The sequence below is a fragment of the Symphalangus syndactylus genome, chromosome 6 (assembly GCF_028878055.3).
Source record: "Symphalangus syndactylus isolate Jambi chromosome 6, NHGRI_mSymSyn1-v2.1_pri, whole genome shotgun sequence".
In the NCBI taxonomy this organism is placed as follows: domain Eukaryota; kingdom Metazoa; phylum Chordata; class Mammalia; order Primates; family Hylobatidae; genus Symphalangus; species Symphalangus syndactylus.
Genome location: NC_072428.2, coordinates 41,963,005 through 41,976,874, shown reverse-complemented (window position 1 = coordinate 41,976,874; position 13,870 = coordinate 41,963,005). Strand labels below are relative to the sequence as shown.

Genomic DNA, 13,870 nt, shown 5'->3' with positions numbered 1-13,870 from the left:
AACTCCAATCTCTTCTTAAGGAGACTGTTAACAGGTCAGCCCAGATTGAATGTAGATCCATTGCCCCAATTCTGTCATTTACGGCCCCTCATCTGTGTTCCACCTCAGCGTGAGTCAGAGCACTCTCACTTCTTTGTGTCAGGACCTTTGGGCTGATTGCAGAAATTCTCAGTCTCTCTATTTGCAGCAATGCAAAGGTCAGGCTTTAAGTATAATCTTGCAACACCTATATCATGATGGCTCAAGCTTCAAGATTGCACTAAGCTGATTGCTGTGCAAAGGTCAGCTATCTGCTTCCCAAGCCATGACCCCTTTCTCTGCCTGATAGATCTACGCTACTCTGCCCTGATCTTACAGGATGCAATAAGGCAATGGGAAGGCACTGTATAGGCTGGACTGGTGTATGGCAGGGAAAAAAACCACTTCCAAGCTGAGGATAAAGAAAGCAAGTTTATCCCATGCAGGTCATTAATTCCTTGGCTCTGCCTAGAGGGAGGCTCTTAAACACCTCTCCCAGCATTGCACTTTCACAATGGTTTATTGCTAGCTCATTTTGCCCACAATAAGCACTTTGGAGGGAAGTAAACCCTCCCATAGACAAGTCATTCCTACAAACAGGCAGGAGGAAAGCTGGGACTGACCTGTCAACATCGAAGCCTCTTTCTTGGGGCTGGGACTGGGGAGCTGTCTAAGCTGAGGAGCTGAGGTCCTTAACCTCCCCCTCCACAGAGAAGGAGTGTTCCTCATACAAATGGATTATGATTTATCTTAAATTATATGTAGATTAAATTATATCTTATCATAGATATATGTGTGTACATTTTTTAAACACCGCCCTTTCCATACAAGCGTCTTTCAAATGTATTTTCATGAGATAAGGAGTAATTCTGAGTGTCCCATGCACCTGGAAAAGAGGCATTTCCTCTTAGAGAACTTTGCCGGTTTAAGGATTTAGACCTCTTAGGTGTGCTGACAACCTCAACTGCCTGACTCCTTTTGATTCCCGCTGGCGGGAAGTTCCCACCGCGCGGCCTGGCGGGCGCCCCTGCCACCCGTGCACTGCTGCAGCGTTCACTCGGTGTGTTGCAGACGGCTCCACCTGCACCATGTCCGAGTGGATCACCTGGTCGCCCTGCAGCATCTCCTGCGGCACGGGCATGAGGTCCCGGGAGAGGTATGTGAAGCAGTTCCCGGAGGACGGCTCCGTGTGCACGCTGCCCACTGAGGAAACGGAGAAGTGCACGGTCAACGAGGAGTGCTGTGAGTGGGGGCCCCGGGCGGGCGGGCAAGCAGGTCGGGGAGGCAGCAGGTGCGACTCCAATGCCGCCGGCCTCCCCAGCTCCCAGCAGCTGCCTGATGACCGAGTGGGGCGAGTGGGACGAGTGCAGCGCCACCTGCGGCATGGGCATGAAGAAGCGGCACCGCATGATCAAGATGAGCCCCGCAGATGGCTCCATGTGCAAAGCCGAGACGTCCCAGGCGGAGAAGTGCATGATGCCAGAGTGCCGTGAGTGAGAGCGGGGGTGGGCTTGGAGGAGGCCACCGGGGACAGGCGTGGACGGCCATGGCATCCACTATTACCACCATAAAGGTCGGAGGCTGAGCAGGAGGAAAGCATGGCCCATGGTCCTTGCCGGGCACTGCTGGGAGCCAGATGAGAGCCATAGATGTGTAGACATCAACCAGACCCAGAGAGAGTAACCTCCATTGGCGGACATTCTAAGCAATGCTGGGGTGGCAAACTGGTGGCCTCTGGATAGAATTCACCTGCAGCTGTGTTTAATAGGAGTGTCTTTCTTGCAGTGGTGGGGAGGAGGGCCAATACATTTAGGTGGGACATACACTACCCAGGTCCAGCCCACTCCTGTTGTACATTGGACTTGGCTGATCCCATAAAGCATGACCTCCCCTGCTCTGTGCACAAATGCATATGGGCCTGCCCACACATTAGTATGCAGACGTATACAGGCACACAAGTACATACACATTCTAGGGAATTCAGGACCACAGTGTCCAAAAATGCATCCCTGAGCCTCTCCTTTAGTGCCTGATTCTTAGCGAGTGTGGGATGTTTCTGTCTCTAGGAAGACCCTAAGAGCCTCAGTGGCATTTCCAGTAGGGACTTATGTGGTCATATTGCTACCCTCATGTCATAACCACCTGGGGGGTCAGCGGGGAGATGAAAGAGAGTGACAAGAAGAGCAGTAGGCTGCTGAGCCACTTCTTGCTCCATAGAATTCACTCTTATTTGAATCCATGGGCCAATTCCACTTTATTCCAGGGGCCAAAGCAGGGGACTGGGTATGGAACACTGTGGGGTCAGGGAGATCAAAGAAAACAAAAGGAACCTGTTCACAGTGGCAAACCTGGTTCTTGATCTAGACACCATCCCATGCTTGCTGTCCCCATGGTCCGAGTGGAGTGACTGCAGCGTGACCTGCGGGAAGGGCATGCGAACCCGACAGCGGATGCTCAAGTCTCTGGCAGAACTTGGAGACTGCAATGAGGATCTGGAGCAGGTGGAGAAGTGCATGCTCCCCGAATGCCGTAAGTCCTGGAGCTCCTCAAAGCCCATCACTTCTATGTTCCTGAGTCCAGGGAGCTCTGAACCAGCCAGTGCTAATACTGCTAGATCCTAGAATAAAACGGTTTGCTGGGGAAGAGTTTGGGGTTTGGCTTTCAGTGTTTGCAGTTACTTAAACACTGCAGTCAATTTCATTAGTAAAGTGAGAATCCCACTACCGTCTACAAAATACCCAAAGTTAAGGTTCCTGTGAAGTCTAAATGAGAGACACATATGAAAAACAGCACAAGGTTCAATAACCTTAGTTCTTTCCCTCCTCTCCCCCAACAATTATGGGCTTGCCTGACCCATGGATTTTCCAAGCATTTTAATTATATTCTCCCTGTGACCATTTTAATTCCCCATGACCAGAGGCTGGACATTAAATCAATGACTCCTGCAGACTGGTAAAACCAGCAAGAAAACAAGCCAAGTTCTCAAAAGCTCACCCCACCCCACTCCACTCCACTCCCAGTCCTGTTTTCCAAAATCTCTGCGATCAGCTGTTTCTATTACATGGGACTAATCCCCAAGCAGAGCATGCCAGTTTCCTTGGCTGGTCTTCCAAGAGCTGCTCTTTTGGGTGGTGAAAGGGCAGGCACACTGGCTGTGGCTCTGGCCCCCTCCAGCATACACTTGCAGTCGTTCATCCTCCCTCCCCTAGCTAGTGACCTTCAGCCGATGACTCAGCACCTCTGTTCCTCAGTTTCTCCGTCTGTAAAATAGCAGGAAATACTTCCTAGGTTGCTCTGAGAATGAAACCGAGTAATTGGTCCAAAGTGTGAGCACTGGACATGGCAAGGATAGGCCTTAATCCCTGCTCCACGCTCCAGCTCCTGGGTTGTTTTAGGAGACTCAGCCACAGGTGGAGGTAACTTGGACCATCCACTAGAGAAAGCCTGGGGTTTTCAATAACAAAGATTGGCCCATGGTTCAGACCAGCTCACCAGAGTTGGGGCCCCATAGCCTTCTGACTTAGAATGCCTGACTTACTTAAAAGCTTTATATCCACAGGGTACTGAAGGAAGGGAGAAGAAAATGAAAATTTATGGAGCACTTACAGGGCTGGGAGCATCTCATTTAATCCTTACAACCTAATGAAAAAAAATACCATGATCCCCATTTTGCATATAAGAAAGGTGCCTGAGCTTCCAAAGGTGGGACAAAAGAACTGAAACTGTTGAACTAAATGAGGACATCTAAGTCCATCCTGACTTTAGCCTTGCAAGGCCAACAGAGAGCTTGGAATAATTTACCTCCCTGGGACACATCCTGACAGTCAAACTGATGTGTTATTTTCCCTTCACATTTATGAGAATTCTGGCTTAGTAAGAATTTACTTGATCTCGAGAAACCATAAAGCACCACTTGCTCCTGACCCTCTTCTCTACTGAATGTCCCATTTCTGGCTCCTGTGTTTTTTGCGTAGACCACCATATATAGAACACAGGATGATGCTGGGAATGAAAAGCTGCCAGGGTGTGTGAGAATCACAATGTCCTTGGTATTGGTCCACAAGGGTCAGCCACCTTTAGCTTGTTGACTTGTTCTCTCCAAAGAGCAGCAGGGGGCTTGTTGGCCTTGCTCTGAAAAAATATCACCAGTGAGTTTGGGACTGTGGGAGGCTGTTCTATACTTGAGGCTGATCTGACAATATTCTAGGAGTTCACAGAGCAGGGCAAGAGGCTCTGAACACATCTTGAAAGTCCTCCAAAGCCTTCTTGAGTTACAGAGGGAGCATAGAATGGGTGATGACCTGGCATCAATCCTGCCTCTGCTGCTTACCAACCACATGGGCTGGATGAAGTCAGCCTGCCTCTTTGGAGCCTCAGTTTCTTCTGTAAAATAAGCCTGACACAGCACCTGCTTTGCATTCCTCATAGGCTTGTTGAGATGTTCAAAGGAGAGTGTGACCATATCTTGTTTCAGACATGTGATACACTCATGCCCATCTATGTCTTGCCAGCCATTGACTGTGAGCTCACCGAGTGGTCCCAGTGGTCAGAATGTAACAAGTCATGTGGGAAAGGCCACGTGATTCGAACCCGAATGATCCAAATGGAGCCTCAATTTGGAGGTGCACCCTGCCCAGAGACTGTACAGCGAAAAAAGTGCCGCATCCGGAAATGCCTTCGAAACCCATCCATCCAGAAGCTACGCTGGAGGGAGGCCCGAGAGAGCCGGCGGAGCGAGCAGTTGAAGGAAGAGTCTGAAGGGGAGCAGTTCCCAGGTATGGCCCCCAAGTGTCAGCCTAGGTGGTCTCCAGGACAGGCAGGGCTCTGCACTGGGCTGTCTTGGACCTGTTTAAAAAAAAAAGTCCAGGAGAGTCTGCATCTTCTGGAGTCTTCAGGCCACATTTTGATTCTTTAGATCCAAGTTTGTTCCCAAATATTGAGCAAGCATAATTTATAAAGGAGATTGGCGGTGGGAGGGTCCTTTATCAAAGAACATTTAGATAACCTAATTATCTGCCAAAAATAAATTTTTAAGCAAAGAATCTTTAGGAATTACACAGTTCCTTCTTTCTACACACATATAAAACCAATAATGTGTCCAACTTTGCTCAAAGTCAGTTATGACTTAGCAACACCATTCACTCCTTGCAAAGAGGGAAAATGATACAGATGTGTCAAAGGAGTCTTGTTCGTCATTTAGGGAATGTTCCTGAGAACCTCCCAGAACACATCGTCTTCCATTTTAAGGGTGTGGCTCAGACAAGGCAGCCGTGGCCTGAGACTTTATTTTTTTTGCAAGGCTAACCAGAAGTTTAGCAGCAGTGTCATGTCAGCCTTGAGTTTTATTTCCCCAAATAATATTGATCCAAGCTGACAAATAATTAATAGAACAATGCACCAAGTGCTCAGGGAGCTAAGGAATGAGCATCTTACATTGACTGGCGTTCAGGGAGGTGTCAGAGCAGGGAAAACTAGAGTGGGTCTTGAAAAACCTGGGAGTTTGCCACTTAGAAAAGTACATTCCAGGCCGGGCACGGTGGCTCATGCCTGTAATCCCAGCACCTTGGGAGGCCAAGGTGGGCTGATCACCTGAGGTCAGGAGTTTGAGACCAGCCTGGCCAATATGGTGAAACCCCGTCTCTACTAAAAATACAAAAATTAGCCGAGCATGGTGGCGCACAACTGTAATCCCAGCTACTCAAGAGGCTGAAGCAGGAGAATCGCTTGAACCGGGGAGGCAGAGGTTGCAGTGAGCCAAGAGCACACCATTGCACTCCAGCCTAGACAACAAGAGTGAAACTCTGTCTCAAATAAAAAAAAAAAAAAGTACATTCCAGGCAGTAAGAATAGTCATTACAAAGGCACAAAGATGCCAAAGACCATGACAGGTCCAAGTGATAAATGGGATGCAGATGAAGCACAGAGGACAAGGCAGGCAGGAAACCAGGCTGGGAAGGCAGGGACCAGACCACAAAAGGCCAGTGGCCCACCAAGGATTTGGGACTTGACTCTGTAGGTGGTTTTAAGCAAGAGGGTGACTGTATCAGACCTGTGTTGAGTAATTTGGAGATGGCAGACACAGAGGCCAGATAGGTTTTATTGGTAACCCAAGAGAAAGATTATACATCCCCAAACTCCAGCTTAACTTCAGAGTTCCAGGACTTCAGAAGAAAAAGAAAATGCCTGCCAGGGACTTCAGTGCTGAAGGTACCCACGTAAAAAAGTGAAGATTAACGTGTACATCAAGTTTTCTGATTTTTAAAGGCCCATTCTTCTTTTTAAAGTGTGAGGAGCTACTTGACGGTTCAGGATCCTTATGATTAGGGAGTTGTTTGTTTGCATACCAAAGTGCTGTCTGTTTTACATGGTAGTCAGCCAGTCAACAAACATTCATTAAAGCCTACTATGTGCCAGGTACATAGTTGTATGGTACATTCCTCCATGACTCTTAGCTGTAGTGTGGTTAACAAATATGCGTAACCATAAATGTGGTGGGTTCTATAAAAGAGGAATCTAGAGTGCTATGGAAGCAGTAATCAAAAGATCTAACCTAATTAATCTCTGGGGTCAGGGAAGTTTTCTTGGAGAGCAGCATGTTTATGCTGAGTAGGAAGAACAAAAATTGTACTTCTCTATACTTAGCATTTGGGAGCCAAGTACTTGGGGAGTAAGGCATAAGAGAAAGTGGTTTAGTGTTCCTTGCATGGCTGCTGCATAAGCCACCCCAAAACAGTCTTTTTAAACAATCACTTAGCAAGATTCTGTGGATCAGTGATGTGAACTGGGTCCACTGGATGGTTCTTCTTGGGTCTAGTTTGGACTCATTCATGTGGCTACTGTGCCAGACGAGCCTCACCTGCATATCTGGGGCCTCATGAGATGGCTGGGGCTTCTCTGCACGTGGTCTCTCCAGTGGTCTAGCCAGGCTTGCTTACATGGTAGTAGAAGGGTCCTAGCAGCTTTTAGGCCTGTTTTTGCTCATGTCCCATTGGCCATGGCAAATCATGTTGTCAAGCCCAGATTCAAGAGGTGGAGAAACAGAGTCTGCCTTTTGATGAGAACCATCATGGAGCATTTGTGGCCACTTTTTGCAATTAGTCACATATGACCTAACTGTCCCTAATAACGACTCTAACCAAATCATTACATACTTGAGCAGAGGATGAGCCCAGACAACCACATTTCACAGTTCTACTAGAATTCAGCATCCCTGTTCCATCCCTAGTTTCTGCAGGCCTAACAAGGCATTCTCATGCTTTCAGGTTGTAGGATGCGCCCGTGGACGGCCTGGTCAGAATGCACCAAACTGTGCGGAGGTGGAATTCAGGAACGTTACATGACTGTAAAGAAGAGATTCAAAAGCTCCCAGTTTACCAGCTGCAAAGACAAGAAGGAGATCAGAGCATGCAACGTTCATCCTTGTTAGCAAGGGTACGAGTTTCCCAGGGCTGCACTCTAGATTCCAGAGTCACCAACGGCTGGATTATTTGCTTAAGACAATAAATTGTGTACACTAGTTTTCATTTTTGCAGTGTGGTTCGCCCAGTAGTCTTGTGGATGCCAGGGACATCCTTTCTGAATACTTCCTGATAGGTACAGGCTGAGTGGGGCGCCCTCACCTCCAGCCAGCTCTCTTCCTGCAGAGGAGTAGTGTCAGCCACCTTGTACTAAACTGAAACATGTCCCTCTGGAGCTTCCACCTGGCCAGGCAGGACGGAGACCTTGACCTCCTCCACATGGAGAGGCAACCATGTTTGGAAGTGACTCTATGCCTGAGTCCCAGGGTGCGGCAGGTAGGAAACATTCTCAGATGAAGAGAGCAGATTCCCCACATTCTCATCTTTGGCCTGTTCGATGAAACCATTGCTTGCCCATCTCTTCTTAGTGGAACTTTAGGTCTCTTTTCAAGTCTCCTCAGTCATCAATAGTTCCTGGGGAAAAACAGAGCTGGTAGACTTGAAGACGAGCATTGATGTTGGGTGGCTTTTGTTCTTTCACTGAGAAATTCGGAATACATTTATCTCACCCCTAATATTGGTTCCTGATGCCCCCCACAAAAATAAATAAATTAAATTATGGCTGCTTTATTTAAATGTAAGGTAACTAGTTTTTACACCTGAGATAAATAATAAGTTTAGAGTGTATTTTTCCCTTGCTTTTGGGGGTTCGGGGGAGTATGCACAATTCTTCTGGGAAGCCAGCCTTCTGAACTTTTTGGTACTAAATCCTTATTGGAACCAAGACAAAGGAAGCAAAATTGGTCTCTCTTTAGAGACCAATTTGCCTGAATTTTAAAATCTTCCTACACACATCTAGACTTTCAGGTCTACAAGTCAGTTTTTAGCAAGAAAACATTTTTGCTATACAAACATTTTGCTAAGTCTGCCCAAAGCCCCCCCCAAGGCATTCCTTCAACAAAATACAATCTCTGTACTTTAAAGTTATTTTAGTCACGAAATTTTATATGCAGAGAGAAAAAGTTATCAAGACAGAAAATCTAAGGGAAAGGAATATTATGGGATTAAGCTGAGCAAGCAATTCTGGTGGAAAGTCAAACCTGTCAGTGCTCCACAACAGGGCTGTGGTCCTCCCAGACATGCATAGCAACGGCCACAGGTTTACACTGCCTTCCCAGCAATTATAAGCACACCAGATTCGGGGAGACTGACCACCAAGGGATAGTGTAAAAGGACATTTTCTCAGTTGGGTCCATCAGCAGTTTTTCTTCCTGCATTTATTGTTGAAAACTATTGTTTCATTTCTTTTATAGGCCTTATTACTGCTTAATCCAAATGTGTGCCATTGGTGAGACACAATGCTCTGAATACACTAAGAATTTGTATTAAACAAACACATCAGGATATTTCCAAATACAACATAGTATAGTCCTGAATATGTACTTTAACACGAGAGACTATTCAATAAAAACTCACTGGGGCTTTCATGTCTTTAAGCTAAGTAAGTGTTCAGAAGGTTCTTTTTTATATTGTCCTCCATCTCCATCAATCATTTTCAATAAAAGATAGGGCTTTTGCTCCCTTGTTCTTGGAGGGACCATTATTACATCTCTGAACTACTTTTGTATCCAACATGTTTTAAATCCTTAAATGAACTCCTTTCTCCTAAAAAAAGCACAATATAAAGAAACACGATTTAATTTTCTACTTGGGGGGAAAAAAAGTCCTCATATAGAAGCGCCCACTTTTGCAATGTTGTTCTAAGCTATCTCTCAACCCAGGATAAAGTTCCTTAAGCTGGTGATTCCTAATCCAAGGACAAGCCACCTTAGTGTCTCATGTTTGTATTTGGTCCCAGTTGGGTACATTTAAAATTCCTGATTTTGGAGACTTAAAACCAGGTTAATGGCTAAGAATGGGTAACATGACTCTTGTTGGATTGTTTGTTTGCAATGGGGAATTTATAAAAGAAGCATCAAGTCTTTCTTACCAAAGTCTTGTTAGGTGGTTTGTAGTTCTTTTGGCTAACAAATCATTTTGGAAATAAAGACTTTTTACTACAAAAATGAAATTTGTTTGGACTTCCACTTGAGATAGTAAAGAGAGTATTAGACACCCAGTAAAAACTGCCATATAAAGAAGTTGTAATTGTTTGTTGTGTATATATTTTTTTCAATGCCAAACAAGCTGTGATCCAATTTACATCCACATTTTAGGTTCAAAAGCAAGAAGTTGAGAGAGAGATTTCCCAGCCAGACATTGGGTCACTCACTGGTCACCTTGCCAGTGCATTTTATTTGAAGGGAATCTGTTGTAGCAAATGGGAATAAACCTGGGCTTCTATAGACCCAGAACTGAAAAAATAAACATTGTGCTGTTTTTAATTTGAACTTTGCATATTGAACATATTTTAGGGATACTCAGTCTACGTACTCCCTCCAGGAAGTAAGGGTACATTACACATTCTCACACAACTATAGCTCTCCAGAAATAGTCCAGGTCAAGTGCATGGCTAAAATGTGCTACAGCTTGAGTTTGTTCCCACCAAAACTCATGCTTGAAATTTGATCCCCAAGGTGGCCGCGTTGGGAGGTGGGCCTAGTGGGAAGGGTTTGGGTCATGCAGGCATATCCCTCATGAATGGCTTGGTACCATTGTAGTGAAGCATTTCTCTCTCTAGACTGAATTAGGTCTCACAGAATTGTTCCCAAGGGAGTAGGCTGTTATGAAGCCAGGATGCCCCTTGGTTTTGCCTCTTCAAACACGTCCATGTCCCCTTTGACCTTCCCCGCTATGTTATGACACAGCATGAAAAGCCCTCAACAGAAATGGAGCAGATGCTGGCAACATGCTTCTTGTACTTCCTAGCCTGAAGAATCATGAGCTAAATAAAATAAACCTTTTTTCTTTATAAATTACCCAGCCTGAGGTATTGTTATAGGCAACATTAAAAGGACTAAGATGAGTATCAATACACAAAAATTCTCAAAGTCAAATTATTTCTGTGACTTATTTCTGTTTAGCCCACATTTCAGACAATGGTTAAAAATTTTTTTTTCTGAGATGGAGTTTCACTCTTGTTGCCCAGGCTGGAGTGCAATGGCACAATCTCAGTTCACTGCAACCTCCACCTCCCCAGTTAGTTCAAGCAATTCTCCTGCCTCAGCCTCCCGAGTAGCTGGGACTACAGGTGCCCGCCATCACGCCTGGCTAATTTTTTGTATTTTTAGTAGAGACAGGGTTTCTCCATGTTGGTCAGGCAGGTCTCAAACTCCCGACCTCAGGTGATCCATCTGCCTCAGCCTCCCAAAGTGCTGGGATTACAGGTGTGAGCCACCACGCCCGGCAAAAAAAAATGTTTTAAATAAAAAATCCAGCCTGGGCAACATGGCAAAGCCCTGTCTATACAAAAAATACAAAAAGTGTCTGGGTGCAGTGGCTCACGCCTGTAATCCCAGCAGGCTTTGGGGGGCAGAGGCAGGTGGATTATCTGAGGTCAGGAGTTTGAGACTTCCCTGGCCAACATGGTGAAACCCCATCTCTACTAAAAATACAAAAATTAGTTGAGCATGGTAGTGCGTACCTGTAGTCCCAGCTACTCGGGAGGCTGAGGCAGGAGAATCACTTGAACCAGGGAGGCGGAGGTCGCACCACCACACTCAAGCCTGGGCAACAGGGCGAGACCGTCTCCAAAAAAAAAAAAAAAAAGCCAGCGTGGTGGTGCATGCCTATAGTCCCAGCTACACTGGAAGCTGAGGTGAGAGAATCACCTGAACCCAAGAGGTAGTCTGCTGTGGGCCATGTTCATACCACTGCACTCCAGCCTGAATGACATAGCAAGACTCTTGTCTCAAAAAAAATCAGAACCCTCAAGACCTGTAGAAAGGCCTCTCCTCAGTTTATAATGGAATCTGACCATTAAAAGAGCTCAGCTTTGGAAGTTCAGCTACAAAGGAGCTAAATATTTATTCCCTAACGATAGACTCTGTTGTTCAAAAAAAAAAAAACTAAACTAAACATTAATGTTTAATCCTTAATTATAACATAGACTCAAGGAAGACACAGTCATTTCCTCTATTTTGTTATGTGGTGCCATCAATTTTAATAAGAGAATGATTCATGTTGTTATTCATATTGCCGAATGTAGGGAGAATAAAAATAAATCCCTTTTGAAAATGAGATGCAGTAACAAATTATAAATAGCAGCTGAATGCTAATTAGCATGAAGCTAATTCTTCAATTTACATCCTTTGAAATCTGAAAGCAAAAGATCTACACTGAAATGTCAAATTTAAATAATGACATCCTGCTTTAGAAACCCTGTTGGTTCAGAAGGCTTCACACGCTCTGTAGGGTGGAGAGCAGAGGTTGTGTCATGGTTCAGTACCGCGGACCTAGGTTCAAACCACTGCTGCACCTGAGTACCTGTGAGGGTTGGGACCAGTTATTTTACCTTTTCTGGCCTTAGGCTTCGACACAAACTCTCTCCTACTAGCAGACACCTCTACTCCACCTCCACAATTTAGACAATTCTTACACATGCGTCTTGATGGTATCCTGTTGTAGGACTCATTGAAAGCCAACTGCACTCCACCCAACCCTCACTTCATAAATAAGTAAATGCATGCACTGTGTGAAGTTGGTTTGGGTTGCATTTCTGTCACTTATAACTGAAAATGTCATGACAAATAAAATATGCATGCATAATTTTACAGTTATCAGAGCAAAATGAAATTTGTCTTCACTTAACATTCATAATATTCATAATGTCTTAACATAAGATAGCACTCATTAACATTTTCTCATACTGTTCTAAATACTCCTAGTCTTTATAACTGATTGGTAATAGTTCTCATATTTTAAGCAGTTGCATGTTTAAGCAGTTTTTCTTTACCTCAAATAATTTGTAAGTATTCACAGAAGGGAAAAGGGTGAAAACATCTTATTCAAGTCTACTGACTCCAACACCTGGAGTTGGTATAAGCATAGTCCCTCTTTTTCTAGTGTTGGAGTGCAACTGTTACTCAGTGGTCCTAACCTGGAATCACTAGCCTACAGAGGAAGTCAAAAGAGCCACCTGTGAAAAACACTCGACTCTCCTGCTCCCTTCCCCACTACACTAGTGCTGCCCAAATCAAGACCTGCAGCCTGATAAGATCCACAAATGAGATAAACTGAAAGAAAGTGTTTAGAAACTTTTGACACTGCCATGATATACAGGAGAATAATTATTTTCCAAATAATTCATTTTTTATAACATTTAGAAAAGTATCAGTCCACAACACTGGAGACTAACAATCTTTTAACCTGGCCCTCCAATGCAGGTAAGTCTTGAGAAGCTGCACTGTGCCATTCTCCCCCATCAGAAAGGCATGTGCTAGTCTGCGAACTAGGTTTCTAAATTTCTCAAACGCTGAACGATCCAGGTGTGAATACCTAGTTCCAGATCTGCATACCTCCTTATCTGTGATTAAGTAACTTGCAGTGGCTTATTCTTATTCTTCTAACCTCCTACCCCGTAAAACAAGACAACTTCCCCATCTTGCTCTGTTTTTGCCACAGAATTTCTCAAAATAGCCCACACTTACTTCCTCCACATCCTTAGCCTCCAATCACACCTCAACTCACTATCATCTGGTTTCCACAACCAGAAGACTGAAATAAATCTAAGGAAGTCATCAGCAACCCGCACAAGACCAGTGCAGCCTCTCACTCCCCCATCCTCTGCACAGCACTCAATGCTTTCCACCACCTCCTTGGCTTCCTTCATACAACACCCTCGTAGTTCTCTCCAGTTTCTGGCTACTTCTCTTGGCTTTTTGCTGCCTCTTCATCTTCTACCTCCCATGTTGGTTTTCCCCAAAGTTTTACCCTTGGATCCTCTCCTCAAACACACTCTTCCTGGAGGATATTACCCATTCTTATCTCCTCAATCACTAAGCTCAAAAGAGACAAATTCCAAATCTGCATTCCTAGTCCTAGCAGCCTCTTTTGACCTCCAATTCCCATTCCCCATTCCCAAATGCCTCCTGGACTAACCCTGTATGGGATTGTCACATAAATTTCTACCACTAGAGAGTTGCCTATACTCCTTAATTAATAGCACCACCACCTTCCTGGTCATCCAGGCAGTATTTTGGAGACTCAAACATCACTTGGATATCCCTCCAGTGTTCAGTCTCCTTCTCCTCATGTCACTGCAGTTCAGGTCTTCATCGTCTTTCTGAAATCATCCATCCATCAAATGGCTTTTCAGCACATGCCAGGCAATATAAACACAACAGACCTAATTCTGCCCTGAGTTTATAATACTAAGAGGACAGATTCCATGATTCCAACAACCTCTATCTGACTGCCAAACTTGCACTTCTCTGCCATTATGCTACCACTAGATT

At 45.0% G+C, this 13,870-nt stretch overlaps 1 protein-coding gene across 1 annotated transcript in view; it reads left to right on the top strand.

The window, feature by feature from the left end:
• Positions 1-9,842, top strand: part of SPON1 (spondin 1) — a 309,159-nt gene extending 299,317 nt beyond the window's left edge. The window contains exons 12-16 of the mRNA XM_055282345.2: positions 1,090-1,260; positions 1,340-1,507; positions 2,383-2,547; positions 4,530-4,793; positions 7,281-9,842. Coding sequence (XP_055138320.1) covers positions 1,090-1,260; positions 1,340-1,507; positions 2,383-2,547; positions 4,530-4,793; positions 7,281-7,444 — 932 coding nt within the window. The 3' untranslated portion in view covers positions 7,445-9,842. The remainder of the gene's footprint in view (positions 1-1,089; positions 1,261-1,339; positions 1,508-2,382; positions 2,548-4,529; positions 4,794-7,280) is intronic.
• The last annotated feature ends 4,028 nt before the right edge of the window (positions 9,843-13,870 follow it).